Below are 27,203 nucleotides of genomic sequence, written 5' to 3' on the forward strand. Positions count from 1 at the left end.
CGGCCGCCCCCAGGGCGGCGCGGAGAAAGCTGTAAACACTTCAGCGGCGCCGGGCCCCTCCCTCCTCAGGCCCCCTGCCGGGCGCGGACCCAGCCCGCTCCAGGGCGCAGCCACGGCGGCGGCAGGCGGCGCGCTCTCGCGAGCCGGGCGCGTCCCCGCGGCGGCAGGGGCGGGGCCGGGCCGGGCGGTTGGTGCGGTTTCCTCTCCCTCCCCCCCCCCCCATAGGTGTTGGCGGCGGCGGCGGGGGCGCGCCCGCGCTCGTGGCCGCGCACCGTCCCTCTCGCCCCCCCCCCCCTCCCCGGCTGCGCTGGTGGCGGCGGCGGCTGGGCCATGGCGGAGCTGAGCGCGGAGCGGCTGCACTCGCTGCCCGGCAGCTGGAGCTACGGGATCAGCCAGGGCGGCCGCCTCTTCTTCATCAAGTGAGTGCCGGGCCGGGCAGGGCGCGGGGCGTTGGCGGGGCTGGCCGCTGGCGCTGACTGACCCGGTGTCTCTGTGTCCCCCCCCCCCCCCCCACGCAGCGAGGAGGCGAAGAGCACGACCTGGCTGCACCCGCACACCGGAGAGGCCGTGATCACCGGGCACCGCCGCAGCACAGGTAACGGCGAGCGCCAGGGGAGCGTCCCCCCCAACTCACCCGGCCCCCGACCAGCCTTCTCCCCTAGTCATCCCCGGCCCCTCCCTCCTTTACTCTGCCCCCAGCCTCTTGCGCCCCCTGATCCTCTCATCCTCCCCCTGCTCGGAGCCCCAACGCGCTGTAGCCTCTACCCCCCCGCTCACCGTACCCCCCTCCCAGCAGCTCTGCTTCCTCCCCAGAACACCGTTCAGACCGTGGCACCTAGGTAGCAGTGTGATAGGTGTATTAGAAATGCCTATGGAGAGCCCACCAAGTACTGTGATCTAGAAACCTCCCTCCCTCCCTCCTTCCCCCTTTCCAATCTAGGCGGCGAGCGTGTGCGTTGTTTCTAAGTGACAGAGAGGTGGCATGGGTAGGAGGAAAAGAGGCTGAAGCACGAGGAGTAATTTGGGGGAGGCGGAGGGGTGGATTCAAGCTCCTTTTTGCGGCTGCTGTTTGTTCCTCTGGGGAGAAACAGCAGCAGGAGGGAGGTGCTGGAGGAGGAGGATTTTCAGCAGACATTCTGGAGACCCAGAGCCAAACTCTCACTGCTGGAACTGCACGCAGGCTGCAAATGCCATTGGGAGGTTGTGTGTGTGTGTGTGTATACATGCAGTTGTTTCCATTCGTTTAAACTGTGGAGGAGAGTGACCGAGGAGAATCGGTAACTGAGTAAGTTATCGGAGTACTCCTCTTCCATGTTAGCATTCAAGATGTCCTTTCATTTTAAAATATCACCCAGGATTATTTGGGGGAGGAAAGAGAGGGGACATTTATTATGTTCTCTCCCCTTTCCTTTTTCCTGTGAGTTGAAAACACTTAAGGGAGTGGGTTCCTGATTTGAAATCTCCTTGCAATTTTATCTGCAGTGAGTAGCTGTGAATTATAACCATGAGACTTTGAAATGCAGGAAGCAGAACTATTGGTTGCATGCTCTTCCCTGTGTAATTAGCATTCATGTTAGCTGGGAGAGTAAAGTGGCATATGAATATGTTACCTTTACTTTTTGGACATTGCTGCTTGTCACCCATGAATTCCTTGTTAAATTGCTGTTAATGGCTCTCATTCACTGATGTTTTATCCTAATCACTTAAATGCTGGATTTTTATTTCTACCTTTTTGTTTGCCATTATCCTCTTCAAGAGGAACCAGTTTTGTTATGAAGTATTCAGGTATTGGTGTAATAAGAGTTTCTGGCAGGTAAAACTTAAAATTTTCTCTTTAACGTTAGTGTGAAATACTTTGTGTGGAATCATTTAAAAACAAACCTATCTCTGTATTCTTTCATGTGCACATTAGGGATGTGAAAGCTTAACCCACTAATGGCTAAGCATCGCCTTTAATGGGTAATGCTTATCGGTTCTGGTTAACAGGTAACCAGTGGGGGTGGGAGCAACTCCCCATCTGCCACAGGGGGCTGGTCATGGACAGACGGTACTCTCATCTAATGCATCTGGAGCAACCTCTGTCCCCGGGAGCCCAGCCAGCAGTGGACAGGGGCTGTTTGGTGGGGGCTGGGAGCCCTGGGCTGGGGCAGTCCTCTGCCTAGATCCCTTATCCCTAGTGCATGTGTTCATTCATTTCCCGTCTATAGGCAGACTTTTGTAACTAACTCATTTTGTCTCATTTTGTTTTGTAACCTAAATTGAAGTCTCTGCCCTAAGGAGGGATTGTGATGAAATAACCTGTCTACATACATATTTGTAAATAAATCCAATACAGTCCTTCAAGTATTTCTCACATTTAATAGGGAATAATTTTCAGAGTGTACATCCCTTGAGATCTAGGATAGTATCTACTTGGTGAGATCACCAGTTCTAGGAGACTTGTTCTTTCTCTTCATGAGATGTCCATTCCTACTTATATTGGAGAGGAATTCTGTGGGCCCATATATCTTCCCATGCTTTTGCCAAAAGACTCTAGATTTTTTTTCTAGAGGAGTTTGTGATATTTTGTGAAGGGAAAAAGATGATTGGAGGGATAAAGAAAATGGACATGCAAGCTTGGACAGCTTTGTCCTGTCTTTAAAAATCAATTTTTAAAAACCCAAAGCATGTGTAAGTAGCCTTTAAGTCTTACAAGTTTGGGGCTGGATATTAAAAGGTATTTAGGCAACTAAGGATGCAGGCAAGTAATGGTACTTTCAAGTGCCTAATATCTTTAAAAATCTAACCTTCAGTTTATTCTATGGATATTTTATTTCTCTAAATGGGTCTCTCCCCTGCCTTGTTGAGTTACTTTGCTTAGGAAACTGATAATTAAGGGGAGGAGGGAAGGGAGCCGGAGGAAATCACCTGCTAGATGTGAGGTGAATATATTTTTCTGCAGTGTTGAACAGAGTTGTAAATGCTGCAAGAAAGTTTGTGCTGCTTAGACAGTGTTGAGTAATATATTTATGTCAATATAAAAAATATTTTCTGTGATGTATTTTAAGAGGATATCAGAGGGTATGTCTACGCTACCCCCCTAGTTCGAACTAGGGGGGGTAATGTAGTCATACGGAGTTGCAAATGAAGCCCGGGATTTGAATTTCCAGGCTTCATTTACATAAAGCCGGCCGGCGCCATTTTTAAATGCCGGCTGGTTCGGACTGCGTGCCGCGCGGCTACACGCGGCACGAACTAGCTAGTTCGGATTAGGCTTCCTTATCTGAACTAGTTGTACACCACGCGGCACGCAGTCCGAACTAGCCGGCATTTAAAAATGGTGCCGGTCGGCTTTATGCAAATGAAGCCCAGGAAATTCAAATCCCGGGCTTCATTTGCAACTCCGTATGACTACATTACCCCCCCTAGTTCGAACTAGGAGGGTAGTGTAGACATACCCATATGTATTAGGATGCGTGTGACTTATACTTAATGCAGAAGTTTGTAAATTGATTTGTTTAAATCTTTACCATATCATGTTATTTGAAACTAATACTTTCTAAGATTAGGCCTGCAATTGTTCTTATTTATTGCTTAAAGAGAAAGGAACTCTTCTGGCTCCTTACCTGAATTACTATTTCTGAAAATGCTAAATCTAATTTGCGTTTCACAATTTATTTAATGCACAGTACATGGAATAGTTTAATTCCACCAGCTGTTTTGGCTGTATAAAAACTTTATTCTACATAGAGAAACTCAATTCAAACTGTTAAAATACATATTGCCCAAGTATGCATGTTGCTCTAACTCTGTGCTAGTCTAGTCTATTGATGTATCACTCTTGTTTTCTAGACTTACCCACAGGTTGGGAAGAAGCATATACTTTTGAAGGTGCAAGATACTACATAAAGTGAGTTGAATTATAGATTATCAAGATACTAATATTTGAAATTTTATGTGTGTGGCTGTGTATTGTTTTTAGTAAATGAATTTAATCCTGAATTAAATGCAATGGTAATGTAATACCTTCAAAAGGAGTATGCAAGTATACTATAACACATCAATTTTGTTTTATATTGTTAGCTCTGTTGTTTCTTGAACTTCATGTCTAGATATCTTATGAGTGCTTGAGGTGCAGATGGAAACTGAGATCCTGTGATAGTGTACACACCTCTGGCAAGAAATCACTGGAAAATTCAATATATATTCTGAGTTTGTGTACATAAGTGTATGTATATAACGTTTTCAGGATAGTGGTTTTTAAAAAATTTGTATATCTAACTGAGACCGGAATTCTGGCCACCAAACACATTTCTAGGAATTCCGCTTTTATACAACTAAACCTTTAGTTTTATTTTAATCTGATTTTTCTTTTCTGACATTTTTTCAGAAATTCTACGAAAGATAACCTCTACATTTACCTTTGTGTGCTTAAACATGTCATTGTAACTTGAGCACAGTTTGTTCACATTAAGTCTTCATCTGTCTGTCTTTGATTAATGGGATGTGTGGGTTTTTTTTTTTTTTTGTGAGTAGATCTGATATATATAGTAGAGTAGAATGAATTGATCCTTAAACTGTTCAGAGTTCTTTACTACATTAATGCTTAGGTGGAAGAAACCATGTCATTTTTAAAGTCATTGTTGCAGGGAAGTGTCCTGTGAATGGTTGTTTTCTGTAATATTCTTTTAACTGAGAAATCGTCTTTTAGCTGGAGGGCTCCTGGTCCATGTGCTAGCAGAGTTTAACTGGTAACAGGAACCAATAAGTATCCGCTTATCTTGTTAACTGGTTAAACTCTTACATCCCTACATGTGAATGCTGTACCAATTTGACTTACTGTATGAACGTTTTTTAAGTGATTTCGAGAGGACTAATTTTGATTGTAGTACCAAATATACAACCATACATTTCTGAAACTTGAAATTGTAATCTGTACCAAGGTGTATCTGAAGGCCTAGCTGTTGATGAACTATAATTTGTAGTTTCAAGCAGCTTGATTGTAATGATTAAAATGTTCTTTGTAAAGGCTACACCTTACTATACTGCATTCATAGGACTTTAGGTAGAAAATAAGATAAATGAGATGCTTAAAATTGCCGTGAATTGAGTCAAGAACCTGCTAATTAAGAACCATGCTGTTCCTAGTAAGAAGCATGTTTTGCAGATGTTCAAACTTATGGCTCTCGTGGCACAGGATGTTTTGTTAGAAATGTTACCCAAAGTATGAATTGCTGATAGTACTTTCAATGCCAAATTACTTAATATTCTGTGTCTTTGAAAACATATGCTTTACTGCAATATTTCTGTAACATGTCAAGCACATAATAGCCTATCAATCTATACTTAAGTGTAAGAGATGAACAAGTGATGTTCATGACTTGTGTGTGTCATTTGTAAATGCAGGTTATGAGGCTGTTTACTCAGGCTTTTTCTCCTAAAATTTCCTGCCATTCAGCTCCACTAGTGTTAGCTAGGGTAGACAAGGTACTTTAACTAGTCTTGTCTAACTTGCATACTGCATGTCTGGATATATTATAAAGTGGGTGCCTGAACCCAAGCTATGTTTGTGCTTCCACAGTTGGTGGAAAATCATGGATCATGAGGTGGGGAAAGGAGAAGCTAGTGTGGACAAGATTCTAGTGTGAGGTGAACATTTTATTTGAATAGATTATTGTTTTGGTATGCTAAAATGAACTAATCTTAATGAATAGTTAACAATAGCAATAGTAGAAAATAGAATCTAGTGGCTTATCTGATTTGTCTAAATAATATGGTAAAAAGACAATTTGTTCCTAAAGGTTGGGATCATCTTCACTTGTACAGGTTATATTTAAACAGGAAATAGAAGGAAGTTAGTGGAACTGTGTTTGTTAGCTGTTCACTCACGTACATTGTTTTCTATGGTATGCTATAGTTTTTCTCTGCATTCCAAGAAAAAAACAGGTGAAAATATTATTTCTGTGATGGGAAACTCAATTGTAGCTCTTGACAAAGGATTTTAAATATGCTGACAGTTAGAATATTTTTTTTGCATGTGCTGGGTAACCAAATTGAGATATTATAGAAAATATGCATTGAGCAAATCAGTTAAATGCTTTATTGAAACGTGATTTATTTAAGGACTTATTTGTTGGGATGCATATTTTCATTATCACAAAGTAAAGTTTGTCATTATTCTATGTTTGTCTTAGTTTTTTTGCTTGGTTTTGAGTCTGTGCTAATTTTAAAGTTAGAGAATACTCTTAAGGCACTGATAGGTAAATAGAATATTGTTTGCGCTGCATAATGAGGTTCTGTCTGAAGGTTTGTAATAAGATTTATTTAATGAGTTAGGAGTAGGACTTTGAACTATCTTGCAATTTGGATTAGAAGAAATCCAATACTGAAACTAAATGCCATTGTATAGGTGAATGCTGTCTCTTTTTACTGTGGAATGTCAGTGGCCAAAGGTCATTGCAAACTTAAAAACAATACAATTTCCCCATCTCTAAGTATTTTTTCACTAGTCTACTTCATTTATCAGTTTGTATATTTTAATTTAGAACTACTATGGCATTCTACAAGTATGTTGAATCATTGTTAAAATGATTGTCTTTATATTTATTCATCAGTTGTAAATTAGAGATGTATGCCATCAGCTCTGCTTCCTAGTTAGAGACCCAAGCTTTTCAGAAATTGTCTGCTTCTCTCTGGAAAACAACCCTTTCAACATGTAACAATTTTTTGTAGAATTAATGCATCCAATTTCATTGCTTTTCAGTTCTCACTTGTTAGGTAAATACAATCATATATGGTATGTTCTAATAAATTAACATTAAGCTAGTATGGAGAAAGTTGAATAAATGAGTTTAAAGTATGGAAATGAATGCCATGGTAATGTCAGTAAAGTTGGGAGTAGAAGGAAGCAACGTTTTCTCTAGAGCTAGTTGTATATCTTTGAGGAGCTGATTCTCAGTGCTGGAAAGTGAAATGTTTTAGAATAGGTAGTGGCATTGCAAGCTTAGATACTATAATACTCCTACTGATAACTGTCTTCTGTCAATATGCCTCAACCTTACTTTGTTTTGGAAGGCCTGCTTTTAGGAATGCAAGGGATGTCTGTCTCAATTCATTCTTGATTTTTGTGCTGCTGAGACATTTAAACTAGTTTGGATACTTTGTGGTGTTAGTCTTCCCGTGCTGAGAAATCCAGATACCTGTATATGAGATTTTGGGCTGAGACTGCTAACTTATTTTACATGACCTTTAATTCATCCAAATATTATCAATGTAATTTAGAGGGAGAATAAAACTTGCTTGGATTTACTTTTAAAATCTGAGAACTCTTGCAAAGATTTCAGATTTTCTGCAAGAACTATTTTTTTTATCCTAGTGTTTGACTTCAGTATTAGATGTGTTAAGAGTTGATATTGGGCATTGTGCAAAGGTGTTAAAGTTTTGTTAAGCTACAGAAGTAGGATGACAAGGTACCCAGTTTTCAACTGGAACATCTGGTCAAAAATGGGCCATAGCTGCTCCAGTCTGCACCAGTGACCTGGCTGTTGAAAGTCTGTTCGGTGGTGCTTCAGGGCTAAGGCAGGCTACTCCTCACCTAGCATGGTGCTGTACCTGGGAAGCTGCCTAGTTTGACTCCGAGGTTGCAGGAGGGAAAGCCACGGGTCTCCATGCACTGCCCCTTCCTGAGCACCAGCTCTGCACTTCTGTTGGATGGGAGCCAGCCAGTGGGAGCTGGGGGGCAGCGACTGTGGATGAGAGCTGTGCATGGTGCCTCCTAAAACCTTTCTCCCTCACCATAGGCATCAGATCACTTGGCCACCTCTGGGGCACAGCCCCGACCCAGGACAGGCAGGGAGACTGCCTTAGCCTCACTGCACCACTCACTGGAAGTTGTCTGACATAAGCCTGTGCCCCAGCTTCCTACCCCATTGTTACACCCCAAACCAGGAATCCTCTTCATCATCCCAGAGCCTGCACCCCCAGCCTGGAGCCTTTATCCTACCTACAGCCCACTCCAAGTCCCAGCCCTGCGAAAGTGAGAGAGCCCCACCAAGCAAAGGGTAATGGAGTGGGCCTTGGGGGAGGGGCAGGGCAGGGGCATGACCTCAGAAGGGGCAGGGCTTGCATGTTCAGTTTCATGCTATTAGAAAGTTAGCAACTCTATATAGAAGTGCACATCAAGTGTAGTAATTCACAGATGGTACGCTGCATGGGTTTTGCTGGGAGTTGTGGTTGTGGAGCAATTCCACTGGTTAAATCCTAGTGTAGGAAAGGACTGAGGGCTTATACAGACTTAAAATGCATAACTGTGCTGCTGTAGCGCTACACTGTAAGCCAGTGGTCCCCAACACGGTGCCCGCGGGGGCATTCGTGTGCACCCGCCACGTGCTCGGGGATGGCCTGGCCCCGGGCACGTGGCGCACGCATGGTGCCGGAGCCGGCCCTGGGCGCATGGCGCACGGTGAGCGCCGGACCCAGGAGCGCCACGAATTGGCCGCCCGCGCTCTGGGCGCGTGGCGCTTGGGGGGGAGCTCCGGCCCCAGGCGCTTGGGGGGGAGCTCTGGCTCTTGGAGGTGGCCCCGCCCCTGGGCGCGCTGATATGGGGGGGCCTTGCCCCCGGGCACGCGGCTATGGGGGGCCCTGCCCCCTGGCACCTGGTGGGCGAACGGCCATGCCCCCTGGAGCCCGGCAACCTCCAAAGGTTGGGGACCACTGCTGTAAGCACTACCTATGCCATTGGGAAGGATTCTCCTGTTGCCATAGATACTGCCTCCATGAGAGGTGGCAGCTGGGTTGACTGAAGAATGCTTGTTTTGGACCTAACACTGCCTATATGGGGACTTACATTGGCTTAACTGTGCTGCTCAAAGGTGTGGATATTTCACACTCCTGAGTGTACTTATGCAGAACTAATTTTCTAGTGTAGACAAAAGCCTGTGTTTTCATAGACTTCAAAGAAAACATAAGATGAGTCAGAATTTTAGTGGTGGTGGACTAGTGTGGCTGCAGACTCACAAAACAGTGAATTGGTTTCTGTTGCCACTGTTATAATTTCAATTGAAGACTGTCTGTGCTTCAGCTGGACCTGTGATGGTTATAACTGGTTAGTTTGCCTTCACTATTTTGACTTTGTCTAAACTTGTATGTGGAGTGATTCAAGTAATGGGGTGTGTGTTGTCTTAAAAATTTAGTTAAACCAGAGTAGAATTAATTTTAAACCTTGTTCCTTTAAGATTTAATGTAGCTTGCATTAGTAAGTACATGTCTGGAAACAAAGTTTAAAATTTACTTTTAGCAGTGTGCACTAAGGATGTAAGGGAGTAGTGGATTAGTCAAGTCAACTGCACTCATTTCCCCCCTCCTTCCCTCTTGCTGTATCAGAGGCAGCAAGGTGGGAGGGAGCAGGAGCCAGTGCTGAGGGGAGCCAGTTTAAAAATTGGTTCCCCCATCACAGTCTCCTGCGGTGCTGCCTGCCCCTGCCCTGTACTGCTACCAGGGGCTGATGCTGGAGCAGCCTCTGTTCACTGCTAGCACCAGCTGCTGCGGACAGGAGCTGCTGGACCCGGCGCAAGCCTGGCTCAGTTTCGGCTCACTCTGGGTCTGGGCTGCCCCTGCTGCAACTCTGCATTTTAAGGGTACATCTACGCAGCAACATTATTTCAAAATAACTAGTGTTAATTCGAAATAACTTAGTCTACTTCTACATATCAGGCAGTTATTTGGCAATAATGTTGAAATACTGTCATGCTGGAGGACTTCTTATTCTGACTCCTGTAACCCTCATTGTACGAGGAGTAAGGGACGTTGGAGGAAGAGCACTCTATTTTGACAGAAGTGCTGTGTAGCTGCTCCCAATTTCAAAATAAGCTATGCAATTAACGTAACACTTTGATCTCTGTAGCTTTTTTTTTTTTTTGCTCTTTTCTTTGCTTGAAGTGTTGAGTGATGCTATACATCCTTGATCAGATCCTCCCTCGTCTTCTGTGATTTCTTTTTTCTTAGTTGATGGAGTCTGTCCTTTGGTGAATGTGCATGACATCTCAAGATTTGGTCTGGAAAAGTAACCATTAACAATGGAGTGATTGTACCATTTATGATAAAGATTGTAACATTTCACTAACGTACATATCTGTGAACAAAACTTGTCACTTTTCTTGATCTAGATGCAAACAAATCTCTCCAGACCCTTTGATCACAGTGAATTTTAAATGTGGGGGTAAAGGAGGGAATAAGTATTGGGCATGGCTTCCCCAAAAAAGTATTCTGGGCTTGTGCAGCAGCTGCACATGGAAACAATTTGTAATAATCCTACACTTGTCCACAGACTCAGAGTACTCGGCTGGCATATCCCTTTGAAGGTTAACAGGGAAAGCTGGGATGAACTTCTGCATGCAAGTGGTGGATGTCTTGCTCTGTATGCAGCCAAACTCTGTGCCATATTGGTTCCAGGAGCACAGTATGAGGAAAGGGGGTGTGGCTAGGGTAGTTGGTAGAGAAGGGCCCCAGGTTGGCTGGAGGGGTAGAAGGAGGGGCCCTGGCTGGCTGGGGGAAGGGAGAAGGAGAGAAAAACCCAGCCTTGCCTGGTAGTAAGGGGGGAGAGCTGGGGTTGCCTACTGTCCATGAGAGGGGGGGTTGGTGAGTGCAGCGAGCAGGGGGCACAGCCCCCTAGTTCTGATTAAAATCTAAAAGCTCTGCATTGCTTCTAGCAGGAGAATGTTCTGAGCATACCCACCCCTGGTTCCTTGAGAAGATGCCTCAAGGGCCATTACACAGTGAGCAAGCAACACCTATACACAATGAGCCAGATGTCAGGAAACTTAAAGCTCCTGGGATTTGCAGGTGGGAGGGGCTATCTGTTTACTTAACTGAAGACCAGTAGAGTTCAAAGTGCTGGCCAGCATGGCTAACCAGCATGTTTCTCACAATGCTGGAGAGAACTAGAGAGAGAACCTACTGTAGTACACACTACATGATTGTCCATAGTAATGGCAAGGGAAGAGACAAGAGTCTTGTGCAGAGCTGGAAGTTTTTTTGTCACCAAAAATGAGCATTTGTTGCAATTTCTGTTGCATATCAGTGTGAATGCTCTCTGGGTTTTGTCACCAAAAAGCTTTTTTTGGAGACAGAACTTGCAACTGTAGACAAGGCCTTGGTTTTCCCAACAGGTGCCATGTCTTGGCCCTATTCCTTCTGCCGAGGCCCCGTTCCTCTGTCTCCCACCAGCCATAGCCCCTTTCAGTCGGCAAAGCTTGGCGAGCTGTACTTTGTCTAGTGTGTGGTTTCATATTTCCATTATGGCCATAACACAAAGTGTGATCCTATAACATTATTATTTTTATTCTTACATAATTCAGTTACTTAGTATGGTATGAAATAGTCTGAACACTAATACATTCTAAAAAGCAATGTTTTAATGAAACTCAAAGATCATGCATTTTGACAGTTTGGGGAACATGTCTGTATCCAAATATGAATTGCACTGTTTTCCAGTATTATCTTAGGGACGCTAACGTATTAAATGATTAACCGATAAGCCTGGGCTTATTGGTTAATCCAGACAACTACACGCATTTCCCTCTGTCCCCCGCTGCCTCTGTATCAGAGACAGCAAGTGAGGGGAGGTGGGAGACAGCTCCCACAGAGTTGCCTGCCCTTTCCCACTTTGCCTTGCTGCCTCTGTATCATTGGCATGGCAGAGTAGCCTCTGTCCACAGGGAGCTTGTCCCCTGCCCCAGACAGGGGCTGCTGCCCTTCTCTGCTGCCTCTGTATCAAAGGCAGCAGCGTGGGGTGGCAAGCAGGAGCTGGTCTTCAAGTTAGTCTGTGCGGGGAGCCAACTTAAACTGGCTCCCCTCACGGACCGGCTCTGCCTACCACCCTGCCCTGCTTCCTCTGATACAGAGGCAGCAGGGTACGGTGATGGGGGCTCCCTGGGAGTGCACTGGCTGCCAGTGCCGCCCCTGGGGAGGATTTTACTAATCATATAACCACTAAAAATTGTTGCAGCTACACAATTACTGAGAACTGATATCTAACCATCCTAGTTTTTCTGTAACTTTCAGAATAGATTTAAGTTGCATTTTTGTAGGAGAAACTAGGCTATGTCAAGCGACTGAACTGTGGCCACCAACAAGTCACCCACATTGATTAGTTCTACTCTGGAGTTAGAGGGAGATCTCTTGACTTCTGAGCACTCTTTGCCAGAAATCCCATACAGAGTTGCAGAATGGAAAATCCCAGGAGAAGGACAGGACCAAGAAAAATTGTCACTATTTCTAAACATGATACTCCCTTTAAGCAAGAGGAGCCATGTCATTGCCAGATCTGGAAGTCTCAGCAGGAAGAAGGGAGACAGAAGGGACCTCGTTTCCTTAAGGATTTGAACCACACCCGAAGATGTACTGCAGGGGTGAGACCAGTCAAATGGGGACTGTATTCAGAAGCTTTGTTTTGCCTAATTCTAGCTCTTATGCTGTCTGGCTGTGTCTACGCTGCTGCCTGTCTACACTGGTCGCGAGTTCTTGCGCAAGTACGCTGACATTCTAATGTAAGAAATCAGTGCTTCTTGCGCAAGAACTATGATGCTCCTGCTCAGGAATAAGCCCTCTTGTGCAACTGTTCTTGCGCAAGAGGCCAGTGTAGACAGGCAACTTGAATTTTTTGCACAAGAAAGCCCTATGGTAAAAATGGCCATCAGAGATTTCTTGCGCAAGAGAGTGTCTACACTGGCCTCTTGCTCTTGTGCAAAAGCACATCTCTTGTGCAAAAGCACATGGCAGTGTAGACGCTCTCTTCTGGAAGAGTTTTTGCACAAGATCTCTTCCGCAAAAGAGTTATTGCACAAGATCATGCCAATGTAGACGTAGCCTCTGGGGGGTGGGTATATGTGTGTGTGTGTGTGTGTGTGTGTGTGTGTGTTTGAGGCTTTGAAAAATAATTTGTGTTCTTCGCTTTAATGTCATGTAGTTCCCAAGGAGTTAAACTATAATCCAGAGTGCCTGTGGGGATGAACAGTGAGCAAGTGCATAAACTATTGAGTTGGCTTAGAAGGTTCAGAATGGATCTCAGCTTACAGGAAACAGTGCCTGAGTACTTATATAGCCACTCAGGAAAGATTCAGATGCTGTCCAGCTGATTAGCAGAGTGCCCACAGCTAGGTTTTTGTTTCTATTGGTTGTGCACATTTGCACATGCCTCTGCAGAATAAATGTGTGCACCTGGATGGAAAAGATTCAAAGGTTTTCACGTTAGAGGAAATAAGGATTTTGCCCCCTGTGGACAGCCAAGAAGCTGCTGGCTTGCCCAGGCTGTCTGCTCCTTAGCTTCAGCCCCCTGCAGTCAGCTGAGAAGCTGCTGGTCTGCCCTCCGTTCAGCCCCAGCCCCCTGAAGCTGGCTTTGTCCTTGCCTGGCTTCCTCTGCCCTGGAAAAAGGCTAACCTGCCTACAGTCAGAACTGGACTAGAAACTGCAACCATCTATGTGCTGGGGGAACAGCTGAACTGACGTCTGGCCAGGTGATAGGGAGCTTGGCACCAAAGAGCTGATTGGCTGCAGCACCTGGAAACAGTTGATGTGGCTTCCTAAGCCATAGCTGATCCTCCCCTGAGTTCTGAGTAATGTTGAAGTGAGTGCTTGCATGACCACTTGAGAGATTCAGTTACTGCTTAGCTGATTAGCAGAGTGCCCCCAGCCAGCAGCATGTGCTTCTACTGGTGATTCACATTAGCATATGCCTCAGTGCACATAACAAAATTTATTCTGATCATGGAGAAATTTGGAGGGAACATTGGTGCTGAGCAACCACTATTTCTTTCCCCACCTCCTGTAGGTGTTCAAGTCTTGGAGAACCTACAGAGTTGGCACTTATAATCCTCAGAGATCCTGTTAAGCTAAAATGATAAAGATTACAGCAAACCTACTTTGAGATCCCCAAAGGTTTTTCAGTGATGATCAGACAAGATATCACTGGGATTTCCGTGATAAAATGGGGGGAAAAATCCAGTTTTTGAGAGAGAGGGGAGTTTAAGCAATAAGAAGAGTTTAGATTACGTTCATTCACCTTAAAGAAACAAACAAACAAGCACAAGATGAATTTTGGAGAAAAGGTTGCTTTTAACAGAAGTTTAACTTCTGCTGAAATTATGAATGGTCTGATATTTGAAAAAAAAAAAAAATCTTATAAAGGCCCAGAAATCTATTTAAAAGTAAGTCCCTTAAAGTCACTATAGATCTTTGGGACAGATTCGAGCTGTGTTTCTACAAAGAGGGTCTCTCTCTCTCTCTCTCTCTCTCTCTCTCTCTCTCTCTCTCTCTCTCTCTCTCTCTCTCTCTCTCTATATATATATATATATATATATATATATATATATATATATACACACACACACACTAATTAATTAATTAATTAATTAAATTAATTAAAAAAGATTTCCTGCGGGACAACAATGTGAGCATGTCATTCTTCATCCTGGAGGAAAAGTTTTCTTCCTGTTGCCCCTCAGCCTTGCGACTCGCCCTCTCCTTCCTCCCTGGTAGCTAGGAGAGAGAGGAGAAACCGGTGGATTCTCCCCCTCTTCCAGGGTGAGCAGCCCTGGGCCGGCTGATCCCAGCAGTGCCAGGGAGAAGTGCTCCTTCAGCAAAAGGCTATTCTGGGGTCAGGTGGATTGGGATTGGCTCGCTTGCTCAGCAGCTTCATGAGGTGGATCCCATATGGTTTAGGGTAAGGATGTTAAATATCAGTTAATTGACTAGTTGAGTATTCGGATTTTCTGCATTAAATAGGCACTTACGCATTCTTCCTTTGAAATGTACACGAGCCCCTGCTAACCCTGGACTCCACAGCGCTACTTTGAAGACACACACCCTGCCCCAACCATGCTCCTCCGAAGGAGCACCATAACTCTGATCCCCATTAAAGTACTGGGCAGAGAGGAGTGGGACACACACCCGTTTAGAGCACTTTTTGTCGTATCTGCATCCGCTCGATTATCTGCAAAAATTAATCATGGACATGGAGTGGATATCTATGGATTTTCAGGGCTCTGTAAATAAGCATCAAAGGATACAAAAAATGTTCAGTTAATGTTTCTGCTTTTAAATTATTTACTCAAAAGAATTCCAAGACAGCATTTTAAACCAAAATATTTATTGAATTTTTTCTTGGTTATTTTGTATCAAGATATTTGAATAGGAAGATATTTTCTCCTATGCTGCTACATACTACAATGTTTTTGGCTAAGAACATGCAAAATTATAGTCATTAAGTGCTTTTTTTCTACTAACTCTGGTAGCTTATTGCAGAATCCATTTACTAACATATTACAGATTGATTGATGGATAAAGTGTTTTTGCCACTCAAGTAGTTTAGACCAAACAGTCCATATAAAGAGTGACTTGAAATTCCTCTAATCTTAAGTATTTTGTAATTTATTTCACAAACTCCCTTACCATTATTTAAAATGGATTTGTCATACATTTTCAAAACCTTGTCTTAAAATTATCCCTTTTCCACTAAGGGTGCGACATTATTTGACTAAAATATGACCATACAGATCACTGTTGCATACAGGTTGACTATCCCTGATCCAGCACCCTTGAGACTGGAGTGGTCCCAAAGAAGGGACTCTGTCGGACTAGGGGAGGTCAGGCTCTCCCAGGGCTCCCCTTCTGGCTGCTGCCCTTGAAGAACATGGAGGCCTGAGCTCCCCGGCTCACCTGTGTCGGACTGCTGCCCCCAACCCAATTCCAGGGCTCCTGACCCCACAAGCAAGGTGGCAGCTGTTTCCTCTGGGTTCCCTGATGCCACTTGCAGGGCAGTAGCTGCTGCTCCCGGGGTTCCCCATGGAAGAGGGGAGCCCCAGGAGCAGCTACCACCACATGGAGTGGGGTTGGGAAACCCTGGAAGCAGCTGAGAAGCAGATGCTCCCAGGGCTCACTGCCCTGCCATCCCAGCCGCTCCCAACCTCTGTGGCCAGAGCTCTGTAGTCTAGCAATACCTGTGGTCCTGCTGGATGATGGATGTTTCTGGACCAGGGAGTCCTGGATAAGAATTCAACCTGTAGTGTGATATATTTGTAACAAATCTTGTACAAAGCATGCCAAGTATGGTGTCTATGAAAAGCATATAATTTGGTAGTCATGATTATGCCATGTGTATGCATGTATCATTGTTATATTTGAAGCTATGAGTATTGGTTATGTACTTGTACAGGCTGAAGGATCACTGGTATTGCTGGACTAGAGAATTCCAGCACAGAAGTTGCTGGTGGCTGGAGCAGAGTTAGCCATTGGGGCAGTAGAACCCACGGGGCACCAGAGCCCACAGCCGACTGCTGGGAAGCCAGGGGAACACCGGAGGCTGTGGGGCAGGGTGGGATGGCAGCAGAGCTCGCAGCAGGCCAGGAAGCCAGCAGGGCCACCGGAGTCTATGCCAGGGGGAAGGGGAGAGAAGAGATGCAGCCGGCAGGGCCAGGAAGGCCCAGGAGGGGGGGAGGAGGATGCCTGCAGAGCCCACAGCTCATGGGGCCAGAGCCTGCAGGGCTGCTACAGCCAGGGGGCCAAGGGTAGTGAATGCCAAAGCAGCTAGCATCCACCCCTACACCTTCCCTGATCTGGGAAACTCCCTTGTCCGAGACAAGTCAGATCTGAAGGGAGCCAGACCAGGGAGGTCCAACCTCTATTTCAAATGTTTGCTTCTGGCAGACATCAACTTGGCCAAAGTATTGTATTCAAGTTGAAGAGAAATACTTGACTGACAATGGGCCTTGGGAGGTGCTAATCCACATCTGATGAGCCTCCCTGTGAGCATTCAGACTAGCATGAGTACAACTGCTTCTGCCTGCAAAGAACTGAGTCATGCATGAACAGCTGACTTGTCCATGTGACTCCAAACACCATCTTGGAACTTACTTTTCCAGTGTAAAAACAATGGGAAACCCTCCACATGGCAGAGGATTCAGAAGGCCAGGAAAACCCCTCAATTTTGTCTTCAATAGTGCATCTCATCTGTAGTGGAACTTTGCTACAAACTGAAGGGCTAAACAAAGAAACTGAGTGACCCATCCAAATTGTAGGTGACTTCAGTTAAGCCAGCCATTTATTCCACCACTGCTATAAGCCTGAACCCTTGCAATTGTTGAATGTGTTTGAGTCCTAGAACAATTTTAACTCTCCCCCTTTTTTTCTTTCCTTTTATGAATAAACCTTTAGATTCTAAAGGATTGGCACAGCATAATTTTTGAGTAAGATGTAAGTTATACATTGACTTGGACATGTGGCTGATCCTTTGAGAGCAGAAGATCCCCCCTTCCTTTGATGAGAGTGGTTTTCACAGCCTCTCATCTGTATCAGAAGTGTTACTGGTGGTGTTACAGGAGAACTGAAGTGTCTGAGGGAATTGCTTCATGACTCCCCTAACTTTACCTTCTACTTCTACTTTACCATATTGGTTAGGTAAAGTTCTCTTTTTGACTAGTGTGCTGTGCTTTATAGAAGAGGAGCCTCAGTCCTCAGCTGTAAGCAGCCCAGCTTTTAAGCAATTTGTCTTGAATTGGTACTCTCAGAAGCATCCCCTATCCCCAATAAATCCTGTTACACAAGGGACTACTTGAGTTTGGATGGAACACTTTTATTCCTGGAGGATGGCGATTTAATACAACCTAAAGACATCTTGTCTGTAGGGGTTTATGCTAGCATTTGTTTAGGTTATATATATTCTAAATTTGTATTCTTTAAATTATATGTTGTATCTTGTTACTAAAATATTCCAAAGAAAAGGCTGCTTGACTCACTACGACTCAAAAATAAAATTCATAAAATGTATGTTAATCTTGATTTGTAAAGAACTAATGTACAAAAATTAAAATGAGGCTGCTAACAAATTATATTTTATTTCCAACATTGGAAACTATACTGTAGAGTTTGCTTTTTTGCATTTTATTCACTTGAAAAATAGACTGAATGATTTAACATTCCAGTTTTCCTGCATTTAAAGAGATACTGGTTGGGTTAAAATTACACTAGTTGGGTTCACAACATCATCTCATACATACATACATACATACATACATATATATATATATATATATATATATATATATATATATATATATATATATATATAGTAGTCCAATGTCTGAGAGTCTGTAACGCCGAAATGCTGGCTGTTCCCTCGGGGGGGAGGGGGGGGAGCACTGTTGCCCGAAATGCTGGCTGTTCCCTCTGGGCAGCGCTGTTGCCTGAGTCATGTTCTTCGCCTCCCATCTTGGAGCTCGGCTGACTTCTGCGCCGCCTAGCCGGGCCACCACGGGGGAGCCCAAAAGGCCGCTTGCTCTGCTTGCTCCCCTGCAAAAGCCTCGCTGAGCGGCACAGAAGTCAGCCGAGTGCCACGGTGGGAGGCGAAGAGGGATGGGGTGGTGATGTACACGGCCAGGGCGGGGCCTGGACGAGCTTGCATCCCCGACGGAGACAGAGGAGAGCGGAGAGAGAGTGAGAGGCAGGAGGGGGAGAAGAGAAAAAGAGACGGAGAGATAGGCAGAAGGCGGAGGAGAGTTGAGGGGGAGGAAGTAGGAGGTGGTGAGAGAGATAGAGACACACAGAGCGAGAGACTGGAGGCTCAGGAAAAAAGACCAACATGGAGGAGAGACCTGAAAATCCCGTCTTATGACGGGCTAATTGGCTAGTAGAACAATGTTTAAAAGGGGCTTGAAAAAATGTCTATGACCTACTCCTGCTGGCAAGCCTTCCCTGGGAGTCTGGTTGGAGTATTTAAGCTTTCATTTTTCTATTAAGCTAAACTTTCATTTTTAAAAGTAGCAAAGAACCTCACAGATTTTAATTGATGCAATACTTCCTTCCCCAAATCCATAGACATCTATTGTCTCTGTATTGTCACCACCTTCTCTCCATCAACATACATGTACCTAGGAAGCTTCCAGAGAGGCATGAGGCTAGAGAAAAGGAAAAAGTGGTCCCAATAGAACTGACTGAAGAACTAGGGGGAAAGATGACAATACTGGTTAAGCTCCAACGAGGGTTTTCTTCTAGCATTTCCTCTTCTCAGTCTTCAGCAGAAATATGGGTGTGCAAATTAGGCCAGATTTATATTTTGCTAATGGAAAAATCAATGTGCGTCAGTATTCATAACAACTGCACTGGCCACCCACTCAAAGTTATGATCAGTATTTGCTTCACTGTTTATCATTCTTTCATGTGTAATATCAAAACAAAAGGGCATTTGAAAACAAAGCACTCACCCCCCTCATCATTACCAATTCAATAAAACAACTAAGACTTAGGTTGAGAATGAATTAGAATCTCACAAAAATGACTGTGCAATTTAAACTTGATTAAATGAGATTATTAATTGGCTAAGAGAATGCAGCCTTCAGTATCTTAAGCATCTTCTCAATTAATTCAATTTAATTTTAATCTCATATTGAGAAGCTTTAGTTAATTTAATATGTTATATAGAGATACATTTAGCTTTAGTAGTACATGTGATTCAACTGTATATAGCAATTTTACATACAGTAAAACTCTGATGGTCCGGCACTCCTGATGGTCCGGCACCATCAGGAACTCAGAAGTGCTCTGGGCAGCTGGACCTTGGGAGCTGCTCTGCCTCCAGCTTTCCCGATTCAGCTGCTGCTAAAACTGACCAGCAGCTGTATCGCGGATGCCTAGAGCAGAGCAGCTGGAGTGCTGCCGGGTTGGTCCCGTAGTGCTGCCCCTCGGGGCTGTGGGACCCAACCTGGCAGCACCCCAGCTGTCCCCGATTCAGCCGCTGCTGAAACTGACCAGTGGCTGACTCCAGGAAGTCTGAGGCAGAGCTGCTTTGCCCCAGCTTCCTGGAATCAGCCCCTGATCAGTTTCAGCAGCGGCTGACTTGAGTACACCTGGGACAGAGCAGCTGGGGTGCTGCCGGGTTGGTCTCGCAGCGCCATGGGTTGGCTCTACCAGACCAACCTGGCAGCACTCCAGCTGCTCTGTCCCAGGCATCTGGATTCAGCTGCTGTTGAAACTGACCAGCGGCTGACTCCAGGAAGCCTGGGGCAGAGCAACTCTGCCTCGGGCTTCCTGGAGTCAGCCGCTGGTCAGTATCAGCAGCGGCTGACTTGGGGACACCTGGGGCAGAGCAGCTGGGGCGCTGCTGGATTGGTCCAGTAGCGCTGAGGAGTGGCGCTGTGGGACCAGCACGACAGCTGCTCTGCCCCAGGCATCCCCAAGAGCAGCTGGGGTGCTGCCGGGTTGGTCCAGTAGTGCCAAGGGTCGACGCTACCGGACCAACCCGGCAGCACTCCAGCTGTTCTGCTGCAGGCATCCCCGATTCAGCCGCTGCTGAAACTGACCAGCAGCGGCTGAATCAGGGACGCCTGGGGCAGAGGCGGACTATCGGAAGGGGAGACTGAGGGGTCTGGGGTGGCATCCACCCCACCCCATCCCAGACCCCTCATAGCTCCCCCTTTCGATAGTCCGGCAAATCTGATAATCCAGCACCCCCTGGGTCCTAAAGGTGCCGGATTATCGCAAGTTTACTGTACTAAGAAATAACAGCAGATATTCAGTTGAATTTTCTTCGCAATTTTCAAGGTCATCCTTACTATGAATAAAACATTTTATGAGATTGTGGAATTTACAACTTAAACACAGAAGGACTCAATGGCTTTGCAGATTGGAAGTCAATTTGCACACCCAGTAAAGGTACATAAAGCACAATTATTTTCTTGATTTTCATGTTTTGTTCTCCATCCCTTCTAGAGAGATAAGCAAGAAATATCCTTAAAGTATGTTTGAGTATTAGTTCTAATTAACATAACTAATTGTCCCAAATGCAGACAGTTTGGATTTAAAGACAAAGTGAAATGGGGACAGGCAGAAATACAAAAGTAAGCTCTATAAGTTATAAACTAATACCTCTTTTTTTAATTGTAAAGCTTCTCTGTCAAACCATATAGCTCTGTCTTCTTCCATTTCCACTTACCCAGAAAGAGTGACTGCCAACTCACAGCTTGCCTTATCATTTATCTTCTATACAGACCAGCTTTTACCATTCTTAGTATTTAGGTTTTTTATTTGTAAAATCCTTAAAGTACAAGTTGAAACATGACTACTACAACTTGTGTTTAAGATCTTTTATACTACTCCTGTGGTTCCTCAACTGGTGGTCCACAGGAACATTGTTCAAAGTCACACGGCATGAACAGGCACCGCCGTTAGGCTGTTTTATGCCGTGTTCACACGCACACAGGGGACAGAGCGCCAGTGGGGACAAAGTTCGGGGAGTGGGGACGGAGTTTGGGGAGTGGGGTGCCAGTGGAGGTGGAGAGTCCCCTGCGTCTCCCTCCCCCCAAGATTCTCCCCTCCCCCCAGGGAAACCAGCCCATGCCTGCCCCGGGGCCGACCCCCCCCACCCGCACAGGGAAACCCCATGCACGTGTCTGCCCCGGGGCCAACCGCCTCCCCCCCCCCCCCCCCGTGCAGGGAAGCCCCGCGCATGCCTGCCCAGGGGGCCGACCCCTCCTCCCCCAGCGCAGGGAAGCCTCGTGCATGCTTCTCCCGGCGCCAACCCCCTCACGCTCAGCCCAGGGAGGCTGCACCTAGCTCCAGCTGTGCTGGAGCAAGCTTCCTGGGCTGAGTGCAGGACAGCCAGCGGGTGGGAACAGAAGCGGCTGCCCGGCCAGTTGGAGGAGGCTGCCCCGTGCTCCAGCTGATTGGCGGCTTCCCTTGTGCACCAACCCACGTGGAGCGTGGTGCACCCTGGCTGAGCGCCATGGCCAGCTGGCTGGGCAGCCGCTTCTGTTCCCGCCCACCGGCTGTCCTACGCTCAGCTGGGGAAACTTGCTCCAGCATAGCTAGAGCTAGGTGCAGCCTCCCTGGGCTGCCCGGCCAGCTGGTCATGGATGAAGATTATTTTGAGCGGTGGTTATCAGGTCTGAAATGGCAGCGCCTCGCCTCGACTCAACAAGTGCGTTCTACAATAAGACAAGCAATGCAAATATTTAATTGGAATTATTTCAGGAAAGTCAAAACAAACTCTTCAACAAAATTTACATTTCCGTGCAAACTTTGCAAAATACTCAATCATAGAATCATAGAATAATAGGACTGGAAGGGACCTCAAGAGGTCATCGAGTCCAGCCCCCCGCCCTCAAGGCAGGACCAAGCTCCACCTACACCATCCCTGACAGATGTCTATCTAACCTGTTCTTAAATATCTCCAGAGAGGGAGATTCCACCATCTCCCTTGGCAATTTATTCCAATATTTGACCACCCTGACAGTTAGGAATTTTTTCCTAATGTCCAATCTAAACCTCCCCTGCTGCACTTTAAGCCCATTACTCCTTGTCCTGTCCTCAGAAACCAAGAGGAACAAATTTTCTCCTTCCTCCTTGTGACACCCTTTTAGATATTTGAAAACCGCTATCATGTCCCCCCTTAATCTTCTTTTTTCCAAACTAAACAAGCCCAGTTCATGAAGCCTGGCTTCATAGGTCATGTTCTCTAAACCTTTAATCATTCTTGTCGCTCTTCTCTGTACCCTTTCCAATTTCTCCACATCTTTCTTGAAATGTGGCGCCCAGAACTGGACACAGTACTCCAGCTGAGGCCTAACTAGTGCAGAGTAGAGCGGCAGAATGACTTCACGAGTTTTGCTTACAACACACCTGTTGATACAACCTAGAATCATATTTGCTTTTTTGGCAACAGCATCACACTGTTGACTCATATTCAACTTGTGGTCCACTATGACCCCTAGATCCCTTTCTGCCATGCTACTTCCTAGACAGTCGCTTCCCATCTTGTATGTATGGAACTGATAGTTCCTTCCTAAGTGGAGCACTTTGCATTTCTCTTTATTAAACCTCATCCTGTTTACCTCTGACCATTTCTCTAACTTGCTAAGGTCATTTTGAATTATGTCCCTATCCTCCAAAGAAGTCGCAACCCCACCCAGTTTGGTATCATCCGCAAACTTAATAAGCGTACTCTCTATCCCAATATCTACATCATTGATGAAGATATTGAACAGTACGGGTCCCAAAACAGACCCTTGAGGAACTCCACTTGTTATCCCTTTCCAGCAGGATTTAGAACCGTTAACAACAACTCTCTGACTACGGTTATCCAGCCAATTATGCACCCACCTTATCGTGGCCCTATCTAAGTTATATTTGCCTAGTTTATCAATAAGAATATCATGCGAGACCGTATCAAATGCCTTACTAAAGTCTAGGTATATGACATCCACCGCTTCTCCCTTATCCACAAGGCTCGTTATCTTATCAAAGAAAGCTATCAGATTAGTTTGGCATGACTTGTTCTTCACAAACCCATGCTGGCTATTCCCTATCACTTTATTACCTTCCAAGTGTTTGCATAGGATTTCCTTAATTACCTGCTCCATTATCTTCCCTGGGACAGACGTTAAACTGACCGGTCTATAGTTTCCTGGGTTGTTCTTATTCCCCTTTTTATAGATGGGCACAATATTTGCCCTTTTCCAGTCTTCTGGAATCTCCCCTGTCTGCCATGATTTTTCAAAGATCATAGCTAAAGGCTCAGATACCTCCTCTATCAGCTCCTTGAGTATCCTGGGATGCATTTCATCAGGACCTGGTGACTTGCTGACATCTAACTTTCCTAAGTGACTTTTAACTTGTTCTTTGTGAATCCTATCTTCTAAACCTACCCTCTCTCTGCTTGTATTCACTACGTTAGGCACACCTCCAGACTTCTCGGTGAAGACCGAAACAAAGAAGTCATTGAGCATCTCTGCCATTTCCAAGTTCCCTGTTACTGCTTCTCCCTCCTCGCTAAGCAGTGGGCCTACCCTGTCCTTGGTCTTCCTCTTGCTTTTAATGTATTTATAAAAAGTCTTCTTGTTTCCCTTTATGCCTGTAGCTAGTTTGATCTCATTTTGTGCCTTTGCCTTTCTAATCTTGCCCCTGCATTCCCGTGTTGCTTGCCTATATTCATCCTTTGTTAGTTGTCCTAGTTTCCATTTTTTATATGACTCCTTTTTTATTTTGAGATCGTGCAAGATCTCCTTGTTAAGCCAAGCTGGTCTTTTGCCATATTTTCTATCTTTCCTACACAGCGGAATTGTTTGCTTTTGGGCCCTTAACAACGTCCCTTTGAAATACTTCCAACTCTCCTCAGTTGTTTTTCCCTTCAGTCTTGCTTCCCATGGGACCTTACCTACAAGTTCTCTGAGCTTATCAAAATCTGCCTTCCTGAAATCCATTACCTCAATTGTGCTGGTCTCCCTTCTACCTTTCCTTAAGATCATGAACTCTATTATTTCGTGATCACTGTCCCCTATACTGTCTTCCACTTTCAAGTTCTCAACTAGTTCCTCCCTATTTGTTAAAACCAAATCCAGAACAGCTTCTCCTCTGGTAGCTTTTTCAACCTTCTGAAACAGAAAGTTGTCTCCAATGCAGTCCAGAAACTTATTGGATAGCCTGTGCCTTGCTGTGTTAGTTTCCCAACAAATGTCTGGATAGTTGAAGTCCCCCATCACCACCAAATCTTGGGCTTTGGATAGTTTTGTTAATTGTTTAAAAAAGGCCTCATCCACCTCTTCCACCTGGCTAGGTGGCCTGTAGTAGACTCCTAGCATGATATCACCCTCATTTTTTACCCCTTTTAGCTTAACCCAGAGACTCTCTACACAGCTATCTCCTACATTCATCTCCACTTCAGTCCAATGTGTTTGAGAACCAGCAAATGAAATTGATCAGAAATAGATGAATGCTGTATTGTGTTCTGTTTGGACAATAATACCAAACAGTGAACAAATAGCTTAAAAGTGCAATAGACCTGACATTTTCTGTTTTCATAGTATCTAGCATTGTGAGTATTACAGATAAAATGATTTATGTCCTGTTAGTCCTCTGGTACCTGTGAATCCTTTCATTGCCATCTGTGGCTTAGTGCTGTGCTGGAAGAAAATATATTAAGTGTGTTGAACTGTCTTCTGTGAACGTTGTTGTGTATCTTTTCCATCATCCCCAAAATTATATAGAATTGGTTGGTATAGTTTTATACCCCATAATTTAATCACTGTTTAAAATTGGAACAAAAACTAATCTTTCACACGCTGTAGGAAAAAATTTAGTGAACGTTTCCAGAAGATGTACTTGAGTCCCATATCTTGGAAAACATACTGAGCAGTACACTAAAGAGTTTCCAGTTGCTTTGTTGGCAGTAATAAAAATTAAAAAAAAAAAGTGAGATGTAATGTTGAGATGTATTTCAGGTGAGGGCTAGACTTGTCTAACTAGAAATACAGGCTTTCAAATGCCTTTGAGCATTCCCATTGAACTTGGACAACAGAAAGTCATCCTGGATCCACCAGCTAATTTAAAAAACTGTGCTTTCTACCTCCTTTGGAATCCCTAGGTAGGGTCCTTTTTTGTTGCTGCAAAAAAATTCATGATGATGAGCTCACAAGTTACAATTGCAGCTGGAAAAAGTCCTCTTGTGATTCTATAGCCTGTGAACAGGAAAGGAGGTAGAAGAATTCTGTTGAACCAAGCAGTGGCTTCCTGTGAGTTTTCAGGTGGGGTTTAAGTTTAACCTGTGAAGCCCTAAGTGGCTTGATCTTCAACTGGGAGAGAACTGCTGTTGCTGTCAGTGAGTCAGTTGGCTGAGGGAGCTTGAGCCTTTTGGTTTAAACAAGAGGGAGTTAGGGGAGGGTGGTGTGTACTCAAAGGGGATGTGAAAGGTTAACTGATGTTGCTTACTGGTTCCAGTTAATCCAGTCATCCGGAGCCGCCTCTGTCTGTGGCGGGCCCAAGTGCCACACAGGCAGGGGATGCTCCAGCCTGCTGCAGTGGGGCCATTCTAGCACAGCCACAATGGATGGGGGGAGGGCGCTCCCTGCCTGCACCCCCTTTAATTGGTTAAGTTGGTACTCTGAGGGATCCTTTGCTCTGTAATTTAGTTCCTCCCTTCCTTTGTTGTTCAGTAGACCTAGGATTTTTTAAAATTATTAGGGGAGGTTGCAAAGCACATACATGTACCTAAGCTTTTTAATGATTGGTCAGAGCATTGTCACTTTGGACAAGTATCTTAATTCATGTTATTTTTTTGTACATGGGAGATCATTGTACAACTTCCGTGTTCTTATTATGGGCTTTATTTTGTTACTCTAATGAAAATACTTAGAGAAGTTGACAATAGGCCCTTTAATGGAGTCCAGACAATCCAGAATTAGGGCTTTCATTTAATGTTATTATATGCAGTGTTGTAGCTGTGTTAGTCCTAGGATATTTGAGACAGAGTGGGTGAGGTAATAACTTATATTGGGCCAACTTCTGTTGATGAGAGATGAACTTTTGTGCTTATACAGAGCTCTTCTTCAGGTCTGGGCAATGTACTCAATGTGTCACAGCTAGATAAAATGTGGAATAGTTTGTGTAGGTTAAGTCATGAGCTCAACCTTCCAGCCTGCTGTACCACTTTCAGGAGTCTGATTTCAATTTTGACACACCAAATTATACCTCACTTAAACTACTTGCTCAGAAAATCAGACATAAAAATACAAGTGTCACCACACGTTATTAATGAAAAATTGCTTGCTTGCTCATTTTACCATATAATTATAAAATAAATAAATTTGAATATAAACATTCTACTTAAATTTCAGTGTACCGTATATAGAACAGTATAAACAAGTCATTGTGTGAAATTTTAGTCTGTACTGACTTCAGTAATGCTTTTTATGTACCCTGTTGTAAAGCTAGGCAAATATCTGTGACTTGATATACCCTCTGGAACACCTTTGTGCACCCCTGAGAGTACATATACGCCTGTTTGAGTACACTAGTATAAAAAATTAACATACATTTTAAGAGACTGTTCCAGTGGAAGTGGTCTGTTAATACCATTCCAATCATAGCGGGGAAAGGAGAATAGAGTTTGGAGAATAGAGAAAAAAGCTTTGGCATGGGTAGAAAAGATAAGTGGTTATAGACTGTTGCAATAAATTGTAAATTCAGTGTATTCAGTCCATGATTTTTAGTATCTAGTAAAATTATGAATGTGGGCTTCCAGGCTCCCCTTGTGAGTTTGTTGTCATTGGACTTTAACCTCAGAGAAAAAATGCACAATACCTAAAATCTTAAGCCCTGCACCTCAGTTTCTAGATAGATATTTTCTTTGCGTAGGTCTAGATATCAAACTCCTGTTGTGATGTGGGTCCGTGATTAATCGGTCAGTT

General features: G+C 44.6%; 1 protein-coding gene across 15 annotated transcripts in view; it reads left to right on the forward strand.

Annotated features, from left to right (window-relative positions):
- Window positions 1-232: 232 nt before the first annotated feature.
- Window positions 233-27,203, forward strand: part of PLEKHA5 (pleckstrin homology domain containing A5) — a 240,472-nt gene continuing 213,501 nt past the window's right edge. For 3 of the 15 annotated variants that reach the window (XM_075897773.2, XM_089769632.1, XM_075897770.2), the window contains exons 1-3: window positions 236-419; window positions 519-595; window positions 3,832-3,889. In XM_075897773.2, coding sequence (XP_075753888.2) covers window positions 331-419; window positions 519-595; window positions 3,832-3,889 — 224 coding nt within the window. In that variant the 5' untranslated portion in view covers window positions 236-330. Of the gene's footprint in view, window positions 420-518; window positions 596-1,269; window positions 1,286-3,831; window positions 3,890-27,203 lie in introns of those variants that run through there. The other 12 variants (XM_075897764.2, XM_089769580.1, XM_075897812.2 and 9 more) reach the window with 10 other exon arrangements.

Source organism: Pelodiscus sinensis, chromosome 1 (genome assembly GCF_052426305.1).
Source record: "Pelodiscus sinensis isolate ZL-2025 chromosome 1, ASM5242630v1, whole genome shotgun sequence".
Taxonomy (NCBI): Eukaryota; Metazoa; Chordata; order Testudines; family Trionychidae; genus Pelodiscus; species Pelodiscus sinensis.